This window comes from Lepus europaeus, chromosome 23 (genome assembly GCF_033115175.1).
Source record: "Lepus europaeus isolate LE1 chromosome 23, mLepTim1.pri, whole genome shotgun sequence".
In the NCBI taxonomy this organism is placed as follows: domain Eukaryota; kingdom Metazoa; phylum Chordata; class Mammalia; order Lagomorpha; family Leporidae; genus Lepus; species Lepus europaeus.
Window position 1 is genome coordinate 27463638 of NC_084849.1, and position 18719 is coordinate 27482356.

Consider the following 18719-nt stretch of genomic DNA (forward strand, 5'->3'; position numbering starts at 1 on the left):
CATCGTCCAAGGTTCTCAGTAAGCTGTGCACTATCCAGAGAGCTTTACAGACAGCACTCAGAACCCAGACAGCACTGCACCGTGGGCCCGCACAGAGACCAGACATTCAGTCCGTGCTTGGGAGCAGCAGGTGCCCAGCGGCAGTACTGTGCTGGAGCACCTGCAGGGGTGAGTGTGCTGGTCGGGGCCAGCGAGCAGGAGACCGTCAGGGATTTCTCAGCACCGGCCCTCACAGCCTTCTGCCTGTGTTCTTGCGTTCACTGCCAGAGAGGTTTTCAGCCACCAGGTCATGTTCTCTCAAGTCTGCATTGAGCCAGCATGATTGTGGCGTCGCCTCATGTCCTCAAAGAGTGCCACTTTGTTATTAGGCTCAGAGTCACAGGGCTTTGGAGAGGGGCAGAGAACCTGACCACTCAACACAGGGTAAGGGGTAGAGTGTGTGACAGTACTCAGGGGCTGTAGACAGTGTGGTAGGTGTGGATGGCCACCAGGTCCTGCCATCTGAGGACCGGGGCCTTCATTGCACCTCTACCCCCAGCATGGGCTCGGCAGGGGCTGTGAAGTGGAGGCTGAACAGGGACTTGTGTCTGGCCACGGCCCCACCCAGACTGCACATGGAGGGGCGGGGGAGTCTTTACAGACAGCGACCCTGGGGTGCAAAACACGGAAGGCTGCAAGGTCAGCCTTTGTCTGGACTTGGTCAAGCAGAGACGGAACAAAAATGGCACATGACACACGAGGAAAGAGTCACATTGAAAGGGGTCAAAGATAAGAAAAAGGCCTGTAGGAGAAGTCTTGGTCAGCAGGGAGCAGCCATGGGGAGCGGCTTGGAAGCTGACCTCAGGACCACTTTCCAAGGTGAAGCCAGATTTTGGAAGTGTTTGTGTGTGTGGAGCCCAGGAAGGACGGGGTGTCTGCCTTTGGGCCTCTGAGGCCGTCTGGAAGTGCACCGTGCAGGAGCCCATGGGCTGGGCCCCACCAAAGTGCCGAGCAGTGAGAGTTGAGTTGGGGGGTGGATGGGAGGAGGTGAGCCCACAGGTGAGGCTGGACAGAGCAGGTCCTCATATCTAGGCCACCTTTGCCATTTGCTGCACACGCGAATTCTTCAGACGGCGCTGTTTCTCACACTATTAGTATTTAGGGAATGTCTGATTTCCTTTGGTTCGTACAGTTTAAATAGCAGATCAGATCTGCTCAGTGTACTTCCCTTTTCACCTTTAGCCACTTCCCTCACCATGGGGGTACATAAGTGGGTTTCTGGGGCTCCAGGAATCCCCCAACATCATTGATGCAATTTGGGGTGTAGAGTTGTGTACACTTCACTGCAAAGGGTCTATGAGTCACCCTAACTGCCTTCCCAGGCCTAGAGGCCTTTCCAGCATAGCCTGTGTCTGGCCCAGGCTTGCCCCATACCCTCTGGTGGTTGGTGATCCTGAGTGCTGAGGCCCCGTCCTCCCCAGAGCAGGAGCCCCCACACACCTCTGGGCTCTGTCAGGTGTCCTTTTGCCCCTGCTCTTCTTCCAGTGGTGGACCAAGCAGAATCAGGTGCTTGTTCTACGCTCTTGTCCCTCACTCCTGCCTCTCAGGTGCTACGGGGACACTGCAGTGGTGGACAGGTGGCCTGTACCAGGGTGCCACACAGGCCATCCACGCAGTGACAGAGCACTAAGTCCTCACAGCCTGTTGCCAGCACTCAGCACAGCACCTGGCAAATGGCTGATGCCCAGCAAGGATGTGCTAAATAAATGGCCTTGGCCCATTGACCACGTGGCAGTGCACCCACTGTGTGGTGGCTGTCTGGGAATCGGGCCCTGCCCACGTTCTCAGATGAGCAGTAGTGGGTGAGAGCGGCCTGAAGTCAGTGACGGTGGCACAGCTGGAGTGGAGGTCGGCCTGGGATCAAAGCCTGGGGTTTGCTCCTCCACTCCACATCTTAGAATGACATTTTATTGTTCCCTTTCAGTGAAATAGCATGTTTTTCTTCTTTTGCAGGAATATCTGAACAAACATCAGAACTGGGTGTCAGGCCTGTCCCAGCACACAGGGCTGGCCATGGCCACCGAGAGCATCCTGCACTTTGCCGGCTACAACAAACAGAACACAACTCTTGGGGTACGTGCAGGCCTCCTGCAGAGCAGGAACCCCTTAAACCAGGGGAGGACTCACGCTCACGTGTGGCTTTTCACAATAGGCCCCTGGCACCCACAGGCCACACGTGTGTGTCTGTCGGCACGGCCTAAAGAAGAGGTGGCTTTGTACTTGGAGCATGTGGATTTGTGGAGCCCAAAGCCTGATTCATTGATGAGAGTGGATTTTGATTTGAGCCTCTCCACACCCAGAGGAAGGGCTGAGAGCACATTCCATGGCCACACTTGTTTGGAATGTGGGCTGCCATTCCTCGCGGTTCCTCTAGTGACTCTCTTGCAAAGCTCTTTTCACCTAACTGGCTTGCGAAGACATTTCTCATAGGAAAATGTAAGAAAATTTTTGTCGGGGCACCACAGGTTAAGCCACTGCTTGCAACACCAGCATCCCATATTAGAATGCCAGTTCCAAGTCCTGGCTGCTCGTCTTCCAGTTCAGCTTTGTGCTAATGCACCTGGAAGGCAACAGATGATGGCCCAGGCGCTTAGGCCCTTGTCATACATGTGAGGAACCACATGTTCTGGCCTGGCCCAGACCTGACTGTTGCAGCCATTTGGGGAGTGAACCAGCAGATAGAACACCTGTCTTTTCTCTCTCTCTCTCTCTCTCTCTCTCTCTCTCTCTCTCTCTCTTTTTTTTTTTTTGACAGGCAGAGTTAGAGAGACAGAGAGAAAGGTCTTCCTTTTTCCATTGGTTCACCCTCTAAGTGACTGCTACGGCCCACACGTTGCAGCCGGCGCACCGCGCCGGTGCTTCCTCCTGGTCTCCCATGCGGGTGCAGGGCCCAAGCACTTGAGCCATCCTCCACTGCCTTTCTGGGCCACAGCAGAGAGCTGGACCGGAAGAGGAACAACCAGGACAGAATCTGGCGCCCTGACCGGGACTTAGAACCCGGGGTGCTGGCACTGTAGGCGGAGGATTAGCCTGGTGAGCCATGGCGCCAGCCCTCTCTCTCTCTGCCTTTTATTTCTTTTTCTTTTCTTTTCTTTCTTTCTTTTTTTTTTTTTTGATAGGCAGAGTGGACAGAGAGAGAGACAGAAAGGTCTTCCTTTGCCGTTGGTTCACCCCCCAATGATCGCTACGGCTGGCACGCTGCAGCCTGCGCACTGCGCTGATCCGAAGCCAGGAGCCAGGTGCTTCTTCCTAGTCTCCCATGCGGGTGCAGGGCCCAAGGACCTGGGCCATCCTCCACTGTTCTCCCGGGCCACAGCAGAGAGCTGGACTTGAAGAGGAGCAACTGGGACAGAATCTGGTGCCCCAACCAGGACTAGAACCCGATGTGCCGGCGCCACAGGCAGAGGATTAGCCTATTGAGCCGTAGCGCCAGCCTTTCTCTGCCTTTTAAATAAGTAATATTTTTTTAAGAAAAACAGTTTGCCCCTGGTACGTTATCAGACAGCAGCATGTTCTACAGTACTTCATTGTATTAAATTGCCTGGCCTGAGAATTTTTAATAACCCTACAAATTTGAAATTAACTTCTGAATTGGACTTAAATTTAGCCATGGTAAACCTAAGCAAATGGCCATGTTGTGGCAGTCTAAAATAACTTGCTGTTTTCGTCTGTAGGCCACTCAGCTAACAGAGCGCCCAGCCTGCGTGAAGAAAGATTACTCCAACTTCATGGCATCCCTGAATTTGCGCAACCGCTACGCAGGCGAGGTACTTCTCCTGCCCTTGTGTCCAAGGCCCTTCAAAATATCCTCGTGTTCTGGTGCCACTGATGGCAGGGTCTGTGTGATAGGGAGTTCACCAACTGCTGGCGGGTTTGAAGGGCACAGGGCCCAGCCTGTGCATTTAGGACAGCTTACCACCTCCACAGTAGGTGACTGTAGGTACCCACACACCAGCCACCACTGAGAACTCTGTTCTTTGGGCTCTTGTTGAAAGTGGTAACGAACGTTTGCTTTATCCTGGACGGCACCGAGTACAGAGATGGTCCGACATGCATTTCTAGAAGAGAAATTCTTTGAGAAAGAAGCTGTGAGCAGTGGTAGAAGCAGTGAAACGAGCCTGCGCTCTGCATGCGTGGGCTGCATGTTGGGACAGCAGGTACCCTCTGGGCCTGCCAAGAGTGTGGTCAGGTCACGGCCAGGCCCTCACCCACATGCCTGGCTTACATGCGGGGCTGCTGACAAGCGCGCTTCTTGCAGGTGTACGGAATGATCCGTTTCTCGGGTGCCACAGGCCAGAGGTCCGACCTGAACAAGATGCTGGTCCAGGATCTGAATTCGGCTTTGGAGCTCAGCAGCCCTCAGCACTACACGCAGGCCATGTTCAAGCTGACCGCCATGCTCATCAGCTGCAGAGGTAACATACAGCACGAACCGTGAGGGCTGGGTCGTTTCCAGATGAATGTCTGTCCTAACAGTGGAGTCCTGGAGAAGGAAGGGGCCGGAGTTGGCTCCTCCCCGACTCGCCCCAGGTGGAGACCCCTGTGGACTCTCTCATAGAAAGGAAAGGAAAGGTCCTCATGGGCCCAGGCCAGGGCTCTTTGTTTTTGACCCAGGAAAGCCCTATTTGGGTGCAGCCGGGGCTGAAGACCTCTGAACAGCGTGTGTTTGGTTCCAGATTGTGACCCACAGCTCCTGCATCATCTGTGTTGGGGCCCCCTGCGCATGTTCAACGAGCACGGCATGGAGACTGCCCTGGCCTGCTGGGAGTGGCTGTTGGCCGGCAAGAATGGAGTGGAAGTGCCGGTAGGACACTGACCAAGGGTCAGCTCCGGGATAGGGCGGGGTCAGGGTCGCTCCACCGCCAGACCCCAGGCAAACCCCTCACCTTCTCACACCTGTCTCCCTCTAGTCTGCGTTATGAATGCCTGACTGTCCAGGGAGTAGATACAATCTGTTAAAAGCATCCTAGTGGGGCCTACAGGCAGATATTTTTCAAGCTCTCGGTAGGGGGAGCCATTTCTCTGCTTAAATCGGAGGACCCAGCGGTCTGAACGTTGTTGACTTCAGGTTTGGTTGGGAGCAGCTGATTGTCGTCAAGGCTGTTTTTCTTGACCTGCCAACTTTGGGATGAGCTGCCTTCCTGTGAGTCAGTTCTGAGCCTTCTCCTGCCTGGGCCTGCAGGGCAGGCTGTGATGTCGGTGTGCTGACTGTAAAACGTTGGAGGATTTTTGAATCTTCGCATATGCACAATGAGATCTCTTGTGGCTGGGACCCAGATATAAGCCCAGATTTCATTTGTCTCATATGTGCCTTATACACATGGCCTGGAGGTAATTTTCTGCAGTATTTTTAGTGCACCTCAAGTTTTGATGCAATTTGTCACATGAGGTCAAGGGTGTAATTTTCCACTGTTTCTTTTTTCATCATTATTATTTTTTATTTTTTTGACAGGCAGAGTGGACAGTGAGAGAGAGACAGAGAGAAAGGTCTTCCTTTGCCGTTGGTTCACCCTCCAATGGTGAGGTCTTCCTTTGCCGCGCTGATCCAAAGGCAGGAGCCAGGTGCTTCCTCCTGGTCTCCCATGCGGGTGCAGGGCCCAAGCACTTGGGCCATCCTCCACTGCCTTCCCGGGCCACATAAGAGAGCTGGACTGGAAGAGGGGCAACTGGGACAGAATCCGATGCCCCGGCTGGGACTAGAACCCCGTGTGCCAGTGCTGCAGGCGGAGGATTAGCCTATTGAGCCATGGCGCCGGCCATTTCCACTGTTTCTTAAGATCAGTTGAGATAGGTGTCCAAAGAGAGTGTTTTATTTTTCTTGTTCTCTCAGGGAAATGATGACTTTAAAAGGCAGAATTAGAAGTTCCAGGCAGGTAGTGATGTTAGTCATTGTAATATCTCACATTTGCCTCTGTGTGGGTTTGTGTCAGTCACACCATTCAGAATTGCGGGGCAACATTTGAGTCCAGTGGGCTTCTGACTTCATTAGGGAGGGGCTGGAAGAAGGCGACAGGGACCTGGCCCCCCCAGTGGTTCCTGAACCCTCTTTCTCTGTGGGGCTAAGGTGAGCGTGGCTTGCCAGCATGATTGGCTCTCCTGACAAGTGAGCAGCCTGCAGGGTTGACCCAAAGCAGCGTTATATAGAATCCTAATCTGTATGGTGACAGTCACAGCAAAATCACCTGACCCTGGGAGTGACCAGTAAACGCCGACTGCTGCTGTTACGATAGTTGGCATTATTGCCAGAGAGATTCTGCATTCAGCCCTGGACCACTGTACACAGCCCATGCTGTTTGTACAGCCTCATCTCCCCCCAGCCTGCGTGTCTCCTGCTGCATGGATTGTGCCTGATAATGTTTTGTTGTTGTTGTTGTTCTAAAAGTCAGAGGTCTTTCCAGGAAATCAAGAAGAGGATTTTTTTAAGCCTTATAAGTTTATCCAAATATTTGCTGTTTCTTACTCTTTAAGTCTTCCTATATACACAAGGTTTTTCGTGTGTGTTTTTGTTTTTTTAGCATTTCCCCTAGGTCTGCTGGAAATAAACTCTCACCTTTTTTTTTGACAGGCAGAGTGGACAGTGAGAGAGAGAGAGAGAGAGAGAGAGAAAGGTCTTCCTTTTTGCCGTTGGTTCACCCTCCAATGGCCACTGCGGCCGGCGCATCACGCTGATCCGAAGCCAAGAGCCAGGTGCTTCTCCTGGTCTCCCATGCAGGTGCAGGGCCCAAGGACTTGGGCCATCCTCCACTGCCTTCCCGGGCCATAGCAGAGAGCTGGCCTGGAAGAGGGGCAACCGGGATAGAATCTGGCTCCCCGACCGGGACTAGAACCCAGTGTGCTGGCGCCGCAAGGCGGAGGATTAGCCTGTTAAGCCACGGCGCCGGCTGTCACCTTTTGTTTTTGATGCATGTAGATATTTCTCCTAGATCCAGGTGACAGTTTGTGTTACTGCTTTTGGCGTGTCATGTTTTCTGCTGCCTGTTGCCTTGCGTTGTTTCTAGGGAGAAGTCAACAGTCCTTACTGTTTTTCTTCTGGCTAGTTTCAGGACGAATCTCCTTATCTGTGGCTCTTAGTAGTTTGACTATGCTGTGCCCCAAGGTGTGGTTTCCTGTGTATTTATGCTGTTGGGATTCATTAAGCGTAAATGGAGAGATTTAGCTTTTTCATCGGACTTGGAACATTTTTAAGGCAGTATCTCTTTAAATGTATTTTTACCCCTTTCTCTTCTCCTTTTGAGATTCCATACACACGTGTTGGTGACTTGAGGTCGGTTGTCCTTCAGGTCACTGACGTCCTCCTGAGTCTCTCATCCCTCTCCCCTCCCTATTGCATTTAGCTTCCCTTCAGGCCTGTGTACTGTTTTTTTTCTGCCTTGTTCATTCTGCTATAAAATTTTCTTATGTGTTCTTTATTTCAGATTCAATTCTGAGATATAGGATTTCTATTTTTTTTTTTTAAGATTTTATTTGTTTTTTGAGAGAGTTACAGAGAGAGACAGACACAAAGGTCCTCCATCCACTGGTTTACTCCCCAAATGGCCACAATGGCTAGAGCTGGGCCAATCCAAAGCCAGGAGCCAGGACCTTCTTCCAGGTCTCCCACATGGGTGCAGGAGCCCAAGCACTTGGGCCATCTTCTACTGCTTTCCCAGGCCATAGCAGAGAGCTGGATCGGAAGAGGAGCAGCCAGGACTCGAACCGGTGCCCATGTGGGATACCACTGCTGCAGGCGGAAGGCTTTTCGCCTACTATGCCACAGTACAGGCCCCCTGTATTTAGTTATTTATTTACTTTTACAGTTTGTATTTTCTACTCAGATTATTGCTCTTCTCACCCACTCTTTGTATTGTTATTTATAAACCTTTGAACATACTTAAAACAATTATTTTTTAAATATTTATTTATTTTTTACTTGAGAGTCAGAGTTACACAGAAAGAGGAGAGGCAGAGAGAGAGAGAGAGGCCTTCCATCTGCTGGTTCACTCCCCAGTTGGCCGCAACAGCCGGAACTGTGCCGATCTGAAGCCAGGAGCCAGGAGCCTCCTCTGGGCCTCCCACACGGGTGCAGGGGTCCAAGGACTCGGGCCATCTTCCATTGCTTTCCCAAGCCACAGCAGAGAGCTGGATCAGAAGTAGAGCAGCCGGGACTAGAACCCGGTGCCCATATGGGATGCCAGTGCTTCAGGCCAGGGCATTAACCTGCTATACCACAGCGCCAGCCCCTATAACAATTATTTTTTAAGTCCTTATCTGATGTGTTAGTTCTAGTGTCTGTGTCATCTTTAGATCAATCTCTATTCATTTGTTCCTTTGTTTCTGATTGTATCCTGGACACTGTGCAGCTGGCCCTTGGCATTCTTGGGACTGGTTCAAATCCACCATAGAAAATGGCATAACATTTGCATGGAAGCTACGCACACACTCCCCTGTACTTTATATCAGCTGTAGATTTTAGTACCTAATGCAGTGCAAATACTGTGCAAGTAGTAATACTACTGTATTGTTTAGGAAATGACCAGAAGAAAAAAATTCTGTACATGTTCAGTGCAGATGCCAACTTTTTTCCCAAAATATTTTTTTTAAGATTTATTTATTTATTTGAAAGGCAGAGTTACAGAGAGGCAGAGAGAGAGAGAGAGAAAGGTCTTCCATCCACTGGTTCATTCCCCACATAGCCACAATGGCTGGAGCTCAGCTGATCCGAAGCCAGGAACCAGGAGCTTCTTCCGGGTCTCCTATGTGGGTGCAGGGGTCCAAGGACTTGGGCCATCTTCTACTGCTTTCCCAGGCCACAGCAGAGAGCTTAATTGGAAGTGGAGCAGCCAATACTTGAACCAGCGCCCACATGGGGTGCCGGCACTACAGGCAGCGGCTTCAACTGCTATGCCACAGCGCCGGCCCCTTGCCCAGATATTTTTGCCCCACTGTTGTTTGGCTCCAGATATGTAACCTGTGTGTGTGCAGGGCCGGCTGTGCGTAGAAATCCTGCCTGCTGAAGAGCTCTGCTAATTCTGTTTCTCCAGGGTCTAATCTGGCTGACCCTGGGGTATGGTGGGGAAGGGTGCCCCTGGGGTAGGGGTGGGGCTAGTCTTGGCAGTAGGGGAAGGGTCTTTCTGCTTCTCATCCCACCTTCACTTCTTTTCTTTTTATTTCCAACAAAATTGAGAGAGGAGTCAGTGCAAGTAATTTTTCTTTTTTGAAAGACAGATTGACCGAGATCGTCCATCTGCTACTTCACTTCCCAAATAGCCACAATAGTCGGGGCTGAACCAGGCGGAAACCAGGAGGCAGGAGCTCCATCCGTGTCTCCCATGTGGGTGGCAGGGGCCCAAGTATTTGGCCCATTATCTGCTGCCTTCTCAGGTGTATTAGCAGGAAATTGTGCTGGAAGCAGAACAGCCGGAATTCAAACCATTGCCCTGATACGAGATGCCAGTGTTGCAGGCAGCAGCTTCAGCAGCTGTATCATAGCGCTGATCCCAGAAAGGTTTTTTATGTGCCAAGAAAATGACTGTTTCAGGCCGGCGCCATGGCTCACTAGGCTAATCCTCCGCCTGTGGCGCCGGCACACCGGGTTCTAGTCCCAGTCGGGGCGCCGGATCCTGTCCCGGTTGCCCCTCTTCCAGGTCAGCTCTCTGCTGTGGCCCAGGAGTGCAGTCCTCAGGAGGCACCGGCTCTGGAGTGCCTGACCCACACCCACGCCCACCCCTGAGGACTTTTCCAGGCCTCAGCCCAGTGCTCTTGCTTCAGGGACTTTGTTTTTGGAACCAGAATCCCTTCTAGTTCACCAGAATTCTTCCTGTGGTATTTGGTTGTCATGCTGGTGGCTGGGTGATTATTTGATGGGGCCAGGGACATCCGACCTTTTGTCAAGCAAGCATAGCTGCACAGCACAAGGGTGCATCGTCCACCTGGAGCCTGCCAGCCCCACCAGCGCCTGCAGTGAGCAAAGCACCAGCCGCCTGCACCCTGTCTGTCTGGGGACCTCCACTTCCCAGGAAGGGACCAGGATAGGCCTCCTCTTGGGCTTTCTTCTGGAAGCTCAGGTTCCACCACAGATTATGGCCCTGAGGATGCATCAGTGCCTGGTGAAGACCTCACACACACCCTCGGAGCAGAGCGTTGTGGCTGTTCTCACTTCACAGGGCAGGAAGGTGCCAGCCCTCACATCGTGTCTGAGGCTTCGGGTGCCCCTGAACCTCTGATCTCACCATCTGGTCTTCAGATACAGGTGGCTCAGAAGAGCCCCTAAGGATCCCTGGTGGCAAGGAGGGTGAGCCCAGACCTCACCCACAGGCCCCAGGCAGTAGGAGGACAGGTTAGCCCAGGGCCAGCTACTCACAGCCCCGACAGTGTTTTGGGTTGCAGATCCACCCCACCCCCACCCCCACCCCCGTCCCCAGCCTTTGTGAATGCTTCTCAGGGTCAGGTGGGACTATCAGCATGTGTGGTCTTGCCAGGGTCATCACCTCCAGGCCAAGTGTGTTCCTCCAGCTGCCTGCCCCACAACTCCATGGAGTTGGCTGATCTGCACCTCAGCCAGACAGGCCCAGAATCAGCCCTCGATGCCACCTCTACTGGCCACTTGTCCCCATTGCAGGAAGTTGCAGCGTCACCCTTCCTCTGCTCAGACCAAGTCCTTTCAGCCAGCTCTGACCCCCTTCCCCTTTTCCCATTTCCCCACTAACCGTTGGCCTTATCTTTTACCTTTAACATAGATCTAGAACCTAATTTCCCAGCATCCCGAACACTGTCCCTCAAGCAGCTGGTCTCCCTGCTTCTACCCCTCTCAGCCTTCTCCACATGCAGTGAGAGCCAGCAGTAAGACGTAGGCCCAGTCAGGTCCCTTCTGTGCCCACCTCCATCAATGCCCCTAACACCACTTACTCAGATGCACAGTGGCCTGCCACAAATACATGCTCGCTCCTCCTCCGAAGCCACCCTGGGATCCTGTGTTTCAGCCCTGCCTTCCAGAACACAGGCCGTGTCTGCTGTCCCCTCTCCTCTGAGGGCACACGCCTCCCTCTTACGTCTCCTCTGGGGTTGGTGTCCCTTTTCATGGCCACCCAGTCCACATCTCACACACACACTCCTGTTTGCTCTACTCTTCAGTTTTGCAACTGTTAGCTCCAAGTTACTACACGTGAAATACTTAGGCTGCTTATGGAGAAATTAGTTCCAGTTCTTAGTCCAGGGTCAGGGGACCGCAGTCGTCTGGTGACTGATTAGGGTCTATGAGCGTGAGCAGACACAGGAAGGACCCTTGTCCTCGTGTCCAGGTATCTCTGTCTAAAGCCACGGTGATCCAACTGCTGGCTCCATCTCAGCAGCTTAATCCAGTCCAATCCAATCTCCCTGGTCACTTCCTGAAGTCTGCAGCTTGATACCACAATGGGATTAATTCTCCACCCTTAATCCATTAACCATGGATTTAAGACTTTGGGGACCAAGCCTCTCACACGTGGGCCTTTGGGGGCACCCACACTAATACTCAGATTAAAGCAGCATTGTCAGTGTCCCATGTCCATCGTTTATTTCTTCTTGTCCATGGCCCTCACCATAGACCATGTGGATTTTTGTTTTGTTCGTGGCTGCAGCTCTGTTCCCAGACCCCAGAAAGTCCAACACCAAGGCAGCCATCAGGACATGGCTGTCAGACTATTGAGTGGGAATGTGGCTTTCACTGGGGCCCTTTACCCCATCAGTTTGGCTCTCCTTCTTCCCCCCACTTCTGTTCCTCTGTCATACCAAGACTTAACACGTGGCTGTGGGAAACAAGAAGGAGTTTCTCCTCTGTGTCACAGGCTGCTCACAGGGAAGTGCAGACTGAGTGGCCCGTGGGTATCCGGGGCCGTTGAGCAGTTCTGCCATCCTTTGTCCTCATCTTCATGGCCTCTAGAAGGTTCTGAGCCCCAGACAGGAAGGCATACCTGCTGCATGCCAGACAGAGGATACCTGCTATATGCTCTGACCTTCAGAAGCACGCCTGGCTTTCCTGGGGCTCACCCATTTCACTCCCGCCTTGCTCAGTAGTGCCACTGAGCACCTGGGGCCACCCTACCCGGCAGCAAGCCTGGGGGACAGTGTGTGGGACTGGCCACTTGGTCACCCTGAGCCACATCAAGAGGAAAGGGGGATGGTGACAGAGGGAGCCAGAGCTTTTGCTCCTCCCACCTGGCCCTATTGCCACTCTGCTCAGGGTTGGAGCCCAGGTAGCCAGCTGGCATCATTTGGGCCAACAGAGGGATGAAAGCTTGCTGGCCCAGCCCCAGATGCTGCCTCCTGGTCTTCTGTGTGAAACACCTGTAACTCAGGTTCCCACCTGGGAGCCATAGCACAGGTACTCCCTCCCACACCCACATCCCTTCTAGGCCACCACTTGGCTCTGCCTGGGCATCCCGTCCCTTCACCCAGAAGAGGGCCAGGCTGAGTGTGGCTGGGCCATGGGAGCAGCCCAGCCACAGTGGCTTTAGGCCTCCCCTGACTCCCTTGCGCATTCCCAGTTCTGACTGGGGGAATGAAGGCCTTGTGTGAGCTGAAAGAAAGGAACTGGGCTCTGCAGCCAGGCTCGGGTCCTGCCTTGTCAGCTCGGAGGCCCCGAGCCGGCGGTCTTACCTTGCAACCACAAGTGGCCTTCAGGATTATTGGAGAGATTTTACAGGGGCGGGGGACATCCAGCCTGCAGACCATAAAGCTCCCAAGAAATCGCTGGCCTGACCCTGCCAAGGCAACCACGGGTGGGACTCAAAATTCAGGAAATGTTTAGCAGGCTAAATGATAAACTGATACTTTAGTATGGCCCTGGAATGATGTTAGTAACGTCTGAATGGCCCTTGGCAGTAAAAAGCGTTCCCAGGTGGAGGACCCTTGTGGTATCTGGCATGTCACAGGTGTGCTGCCACTCCCCACTCGGCCCTGCCAGGCTCCACAGACTGGGGCACAGCATGTGGGCTGGAAACTCCAGCCCCAAACACGGACGTGGAAGACCGTGGGGTTGGGGGCTGGAGTGATCTTTATTTTTCCTTCCTACTTTCGTTGGTTTCTGGGTTTCACTCCAGGAATACACATTCTTTCTGTAATTAAAAGAGAAACGCTGGCCCCATTTTTGTGCTCCTCAGAGGAGTTAACGTTTCCCTTTGCTCGCAGTTCATGCGGGAGATGGCTGGGGCCTGGCATATGACCGTGGAGCAGAAGTTTGGCCTGTTCTCTGCTGAGATAAAGGAGGCAGATCCCCTGGCAGCCTCGGAAGCCAGCCAGCCCAGACCCTGTCCTCCGGAAGTGACCCCCCACTACATCTGGATTGATGTACGTAGCCACCTCCCCCACGCCAAGCCTGACCTGGGGGGGGGGGTGCCTTCTCACCCCCTCCACAGCCCCACCTTGTTCACCACTCCTGTCACCTCGGAGCCCAGGGCCCCTGCTAGGCGGCCCCAGGCCTGCGCTGGCCCAGCCTCACACGGCGTTGTTTGCCTTCTCATTCAGTTCCTGGTGCAGCGGTTTGAGATCGCCAAGTACTGCAGCTCTGACCAGGTGGAGATCTTCTCCAGCCTGCTGCAGCGCTCGCTGTCCCTGAACATCGGCGGGGCCAAGGGCAGCATGAACCGGCACGTGGCAGCCATCGGACCACGCTTCAAGTGAGGGCTCTTCTTGGGGTTTCTGGGGTCCCAGGTGCGGTTGGGGGGATCACATACGGTGTGGGTCTTTGGCGTGTGTTGTCTCGCTTCTGTAGGGTGTGGCGTGGGACTTAACGCCATCCCTAGGGTGATGGGGAGAAGCTTGTCGGAGGCATCCTTCCTAATTGCACAAAGCCATGAACTTGATCGAGTTTGCTAAAGTATCCCCACCCCCACTCCTACAGTCAGGTCCTACTTGTGAGGACTGCAACACCCAGTCCCCGCAGCCCGCTGCAGTGGGGGCCCTCACTGCCACCATCTGCTCCGTCTGCCCCTCCCCTGAGCACCCAGCTCACATCCCCTCAAAACACGGGCCACCCACTGGGCTGTGCTTCTCAAGAAAGCCATAGGCAAGGCCAGTTCCTCCTGCCTCCTCATCTCTCATCTGTCTTGAGCTATATTCTTTAATTTTTTTTTAAGATTTTATTTATTTGAAAGGTAGAGTAATAGATAGTGAGAGGGAGAGACAGACAGAAAGGTCTTCCTTCCACTGATTCTCTCCCCAAATGGCCGCTACGGCCAGCGCTGCACCGATCCGAAGCCAGGAGCCAGGAGCTTCTGCCTGGTATCCCACACAGGTAAAGAGGCCCAAGCACTTGGGCCATCTTCTACTGCTTTCCCAGGGCACAGCAGAGAGCTGGATCAGAAGAGGAGCAGCCGGGACTAGAACCGGCACCCATATGGGATGCTGGCACTGCAGGTGGAGGATTAACCTGCACTATGGTGCCGGCCCCTTGAGCTATGTTCTTATAAAATGAGAATGCGTTACTGAAAAACAGTCCTCAGTGAGCCATCACAGCAATGGACAGTTGTCACAGAGCGGACAGCACTCCCTGTGGGTCTCCGTGCCTATGCAGTGCGGTTGCAGCCCTGTAGATGTACACAGGGGTGTTGCCTCACCCTCAACTGGCCCTCCTGCCTCCCTCTGCATCCTCCAGGATGGCTCCCTGGCCCTGGTCCTCAGGTGTGCCCGGTGTAGACACTTGGTTTTCCACTGGCCCCGGTCCTCAGGTGTGCCCGGTGTAGGCACTTGGTTTTCCAGGCAGGATGTCTGACCTCGTGTCTGTGGCCTCAGTTTCTCCTCACCAATCTCCTTGGACTAGCCAGCTGCCCAGCAGTGACTGCCCCACCCCCCCAACACCTGACCCTGGCAGGCCCCTGTGGCTTGCGTACAGGAGTGCAGGTGCTGCTCTGGCTGGCTGGGATGGCTCTCTTGTAGGGTGGCCTCATCACACCATCCCTTCTCCTACACTACACCTGGGGACAGCCTGAATGTCCATGATGCCCCAGCACTGGCTACGCCTGAGCCTTGGCTCCCATAGCCACCCGCCTCTGGACCTGGGCACCCTGTTTCTGCCTAACAAGACACTGATGCTCAGGGCCCATCTCACTGCCAGCCCTTCCAGACCTCACTCAGTAGCTGGAGCCTATGCCCCGGAGAGTCCCCTTCTGTAAGATTCAGCGGGCTTTTTACTCTGTAGAAACTGCTCAGGAAGACCCCTGATCTCCCCGACCCAACCCCAGATTATAAACTCACTGCCCGCAGGAATGGTGCCTCCCCCACAGTCCCTAATACCACGTTGCTTGGGACCTGGCTCAACAGAAACCAGGTGCTTGAATTTTTTTTTCTTTTTACCTTGAATCAGATGGTTTACCTTTGTGGGGGCCTGCAGATAGTTTATGAGACAAGTCTGTGGCCCAGGCAGGCAGATTACCACACCAGTTACACACTTTTCTCCAACAAAAGTAAAGGTTAAAAAAAAATTTCCAAAGCTCTGCTTTGACCCTGGCATCCTGTATCAGCTGAGTGCCAGCTCAGGTAAGTCCCAGCTACTCCGCTTCTGAGCCAGCTTCCCCCAGATGCGCTGGAAAGGCAGCAGACGGCAGCACAGGCTCGAGTCCCTGCTGCTGACGAGCGAGGTCAGGATGGGGCTCCTGACTCCTGGCTTCACCTGGCCTAGCCCTAACTGTTGCAGCCATCTGGGGATTGAACCAGCAGGTAGAAGATACCCTCCCACTCACCCCCCCCCCCCCAATCTGTCATTCTGTCTTTCAAAAACTTAAACGAGCAAACAAAAACCTGTGACCAGTAATCAGCTGGCTGATGTCCCAGTCCAGGCTCTTCCATCCAGATGTGTGCCCTGTACCCAGAGGCCACATGGTCTGCGTGGGAGACCAGGACCCTCACAGCTCAGCCCCGTCCAGGGTTGCCACTGACTTGGCCCTGCCTGCCGCTCCCTCCCAGGCTGCTGACCCTGGGACTGTCACTGCTGCATGCCGACGTGGTTCCGAATGCCACCATCCGCAACGTGCTTCGTGAGAAGATCTACTCCACGGCCTTCGACTACTTCAGGTACTTCACAGGGTCCAGGACAGCCCGGTGCCCCGGAGGTCACCCACAGGAGCCACAGTTTGCCCGCTGTATGGTCACCAACCTCCGTGTTTGTTAGCCTTGATGCCGCTGATGTACATAATTTCAGCCCTTGTGTGTGTGTCCGTGTGCGTGCGTGCGTGCCCTGTGGATACACCTGTGTGTATGCGTGTGCTGCGAGCTAACCTCCTGGGAGATGTGTGCAGATCTCCTCTCTGTTCAGTTGATTTAAGAGATCGAGTGCATGCCATTTGTGTTTCCTGTCAGTGTGAGTAGTTAGCACGTGAGGAGTTGTATTATGCAGTGCCCGGGGCTGTGCAGGTGCTGCTTGCTGTCCGTCTGCCCAAGCACATCACCAGTGGAGAGCTCTGGAAGTCTCTGAGGGTAGTGCGGGGGTGGGCACGAGAGGACTCCAGAACCTTCCCGTGGGAGTCCGTGACATCCCTGGTGCTGGTGACCAGCTCCGTGCTAACCTCTTGTTGTCAAGAGACCACTATGTTACCTCTCCCCGCTTTATGGGACTGGCTTCCGGCCCTGACCCCAGGCGCTCAGCTCTGGTCCTCTTGTGGTTGTTTGAAGTTGTCCCCCAAAGTTCCCTACTCAAGGAGAAAAGCGGCTGCGAGAAGACATCAGCATAATGATTAAGTTTTGGACCGCCATGTTCTCAGATAAGAAGTACTTGACCGCCAGCCAGCTCGTCCCCCCAGGTAACCATTGCTCTTAGTAGTGCACCCGCTCACAGGGGTGGGGACAGGTGGGACGGGTGTGCCAAGGAGTGTGGCAAGCACAGGAGGCCTCAGACACCCCCTCGCCACGGCTTCTCTTCTCCACGTGCCAGCTCAGCTCCCAGCACCCGCTGAGCCAGTGCTGGGCTCAGGCCAGTGTGCTCAGATGACTTAAGACCGGGGCCTTGGCCGGCGCCGTGGCTTAACAGGCTAATCCTCCGCCTTGCAGCGCCAGCACACCGGGTTCTAGTCCCGGTTGGGGCGCCGGATTCTATCCTGGTTGCCCCTCTTCCAGGCCAGCTCTCTGCTATGGCCCGGGAAGGCAGTGGAGGATGGCCCAAGTCCCTGGGCCCTGCACCTGCATGGGAGACCAGGAGAAGCACCTGGCTCCTGGCTTCAGATCAGCGAGATGCGCCCGCCGCAGCGGCCATTGGAGGGTGAACCAACAGCAAAAAGGAAGAAAGACGTTTCTCTCTGTCTCTCTCTCTCTCACTATCCACTCTGCCTGTCAAAAAAAAAAAAAAAAAAAAAAAAACCGGGGCCTTGCCATCTGGTAGGAGGGAGACAGACAGGTGCTTGCCATATGAGAGAACCTCGGGAACACCCATCACGGATAGGCACTTGGTCTAGCCAGAGTTGGGGGTCAGAGACGGTTTTCTGGGAGCAATGACATCTGAGCTGAGTCTGGAAGGATGAACAGGACTAGCAGAGTGCACAGGGACAAAGAGCCCTGCGTGAGGGCGCGCTCCTGGAGCCACACTGAAGCGTAAGCCAGCAGCCCACCTCCAAAGGAAACTTTGTCCTAGTTTCTCTGGGCCTGTGGCTGATTGCAGACCATGGATTGAGAGATGAGATGGGTTTCTCTAGCCACACCCACAGCTGACACCCCAACTGCAAGAAAGAAAAGAAAAAGCAGACAAATGATTCATTGATTTATATATTTTCATTTTTTTAATCAGAAAGGCAGAGAGAGAGACAGATCTTCCATTGCTGGCTCGCTCCCCAAGTGCCTCCACGGCTGAGCCAAGCCGAAGCTGGGAGCCAGGAACTTAATGCAGGTTCCATGTGGGTGGCAGGCACCCAAGTACTGAGCCCTCATCACCTGCTGGCTTCCAGAGTGTGCATTAGCAGGAGGCTGGAGTCAGAAGCAGATCCAGGACTTGAACCGAGGCACTGTGACAAGCCGCAGCTGAACGCTGCACCAAATGCCTGCTTGATTCTGCTCGAAAGGCTAGCTGGAGCCCAGTGAATTCTAGAAAGCTGTCCACCTAGAATAATTAAGATGAACAACTTCTCGCCATCCAGGAGAGTTTGTCCTGCAAAGCCCGCCTCCGCCAACTCCCGTGCTGCAGAAAGTGCCTGGGCTGCCACTGGCCTTTCCCTGGTGAAAATGCACATTTCTCTCTGTGCTGCCTTTCCTTGAGCCGACTCATCCCAGAATCGACGCTGTGTTTGCCCACAGATAACCAAGACACCCGGAGCAACCTGGACATTACTGTGGGCTCCCGGCAACAAGCCACGCAAGGCTGGATCAACACCTACCCCCTGTCCAGCGGCATGTCGACCATCTCCAAGAAGTCAGGTCGGTGGGAGGTTCACTCCTACATCCGCCACATCCTGGCAACCTGATGGACATGCACTGCAGGGCAGAACAGAGCACTGACGACAGCTCCCACTTGGTTCTAGGAGCAAAGGGTGGGCGGGGCTCCCGGGACCACTCCTGTGCTTTCCTCCCTAGGCATGTCTAAGAAAACCAACCGGGGCTCCCAGCTGCACAAGTACTACATGAAGCGCAGGACGCTGCTGCTCTCCCTGCTGGTAAGGCCCTTAGGCATGGCCGCTGCCCCCTGGGCAGACAGTACACCAGGGTGGGAGTGGCGTGTGCAGGCCTGTAGAAGGCACTCAGGGCACGGT

The 18719-nt window shown here is 54.1% G+C and overlaps 1 protein-coding gene across 1 annotated transcript in view; it reads left to right on the forward strand.

Annotated features, from left to right (window-relative positions):
• The window catches only part of PI4KA (phosphatidylinositol 4-kinase alpha), a 139022-nt gene that overhangs the window by 105698 nt on the left and 14605 nt on the right, over positions 1-18719 (forward strand). The window contains exons 29-38 of the mRNA XM_062182106.1: positions 1993-2112; positions 3714-3806; positions 4298-4454; positions 4716-4843; positions 13183-13341; positions 13519-13670; positions 15955-16062; positions 16660-16787; positions 18268-18387; positions 18544-18623. Of these exons, the coding sequence (XP_062038090.1) occupies positions 1993-2112; positions 3714-3806; positions 4298-4454; positions 4716-4843; positions 13183-13341; positions 13519-13670; positions 15955-16062; positions 16660-16787; positions 18268-18387; positions 18544-18623 (1245 nt within the window). The remainder of the gene's footprint in view (positions 1-1992; positions 2113-3713; positions 3807-4297; positions 4455-4715; positions 4844-13182; positions 13342-13518; positions 13671-15954; positions 16063-16659; positions 16788-18267; positions 18388-18543; positions 18624-18719) is intronic.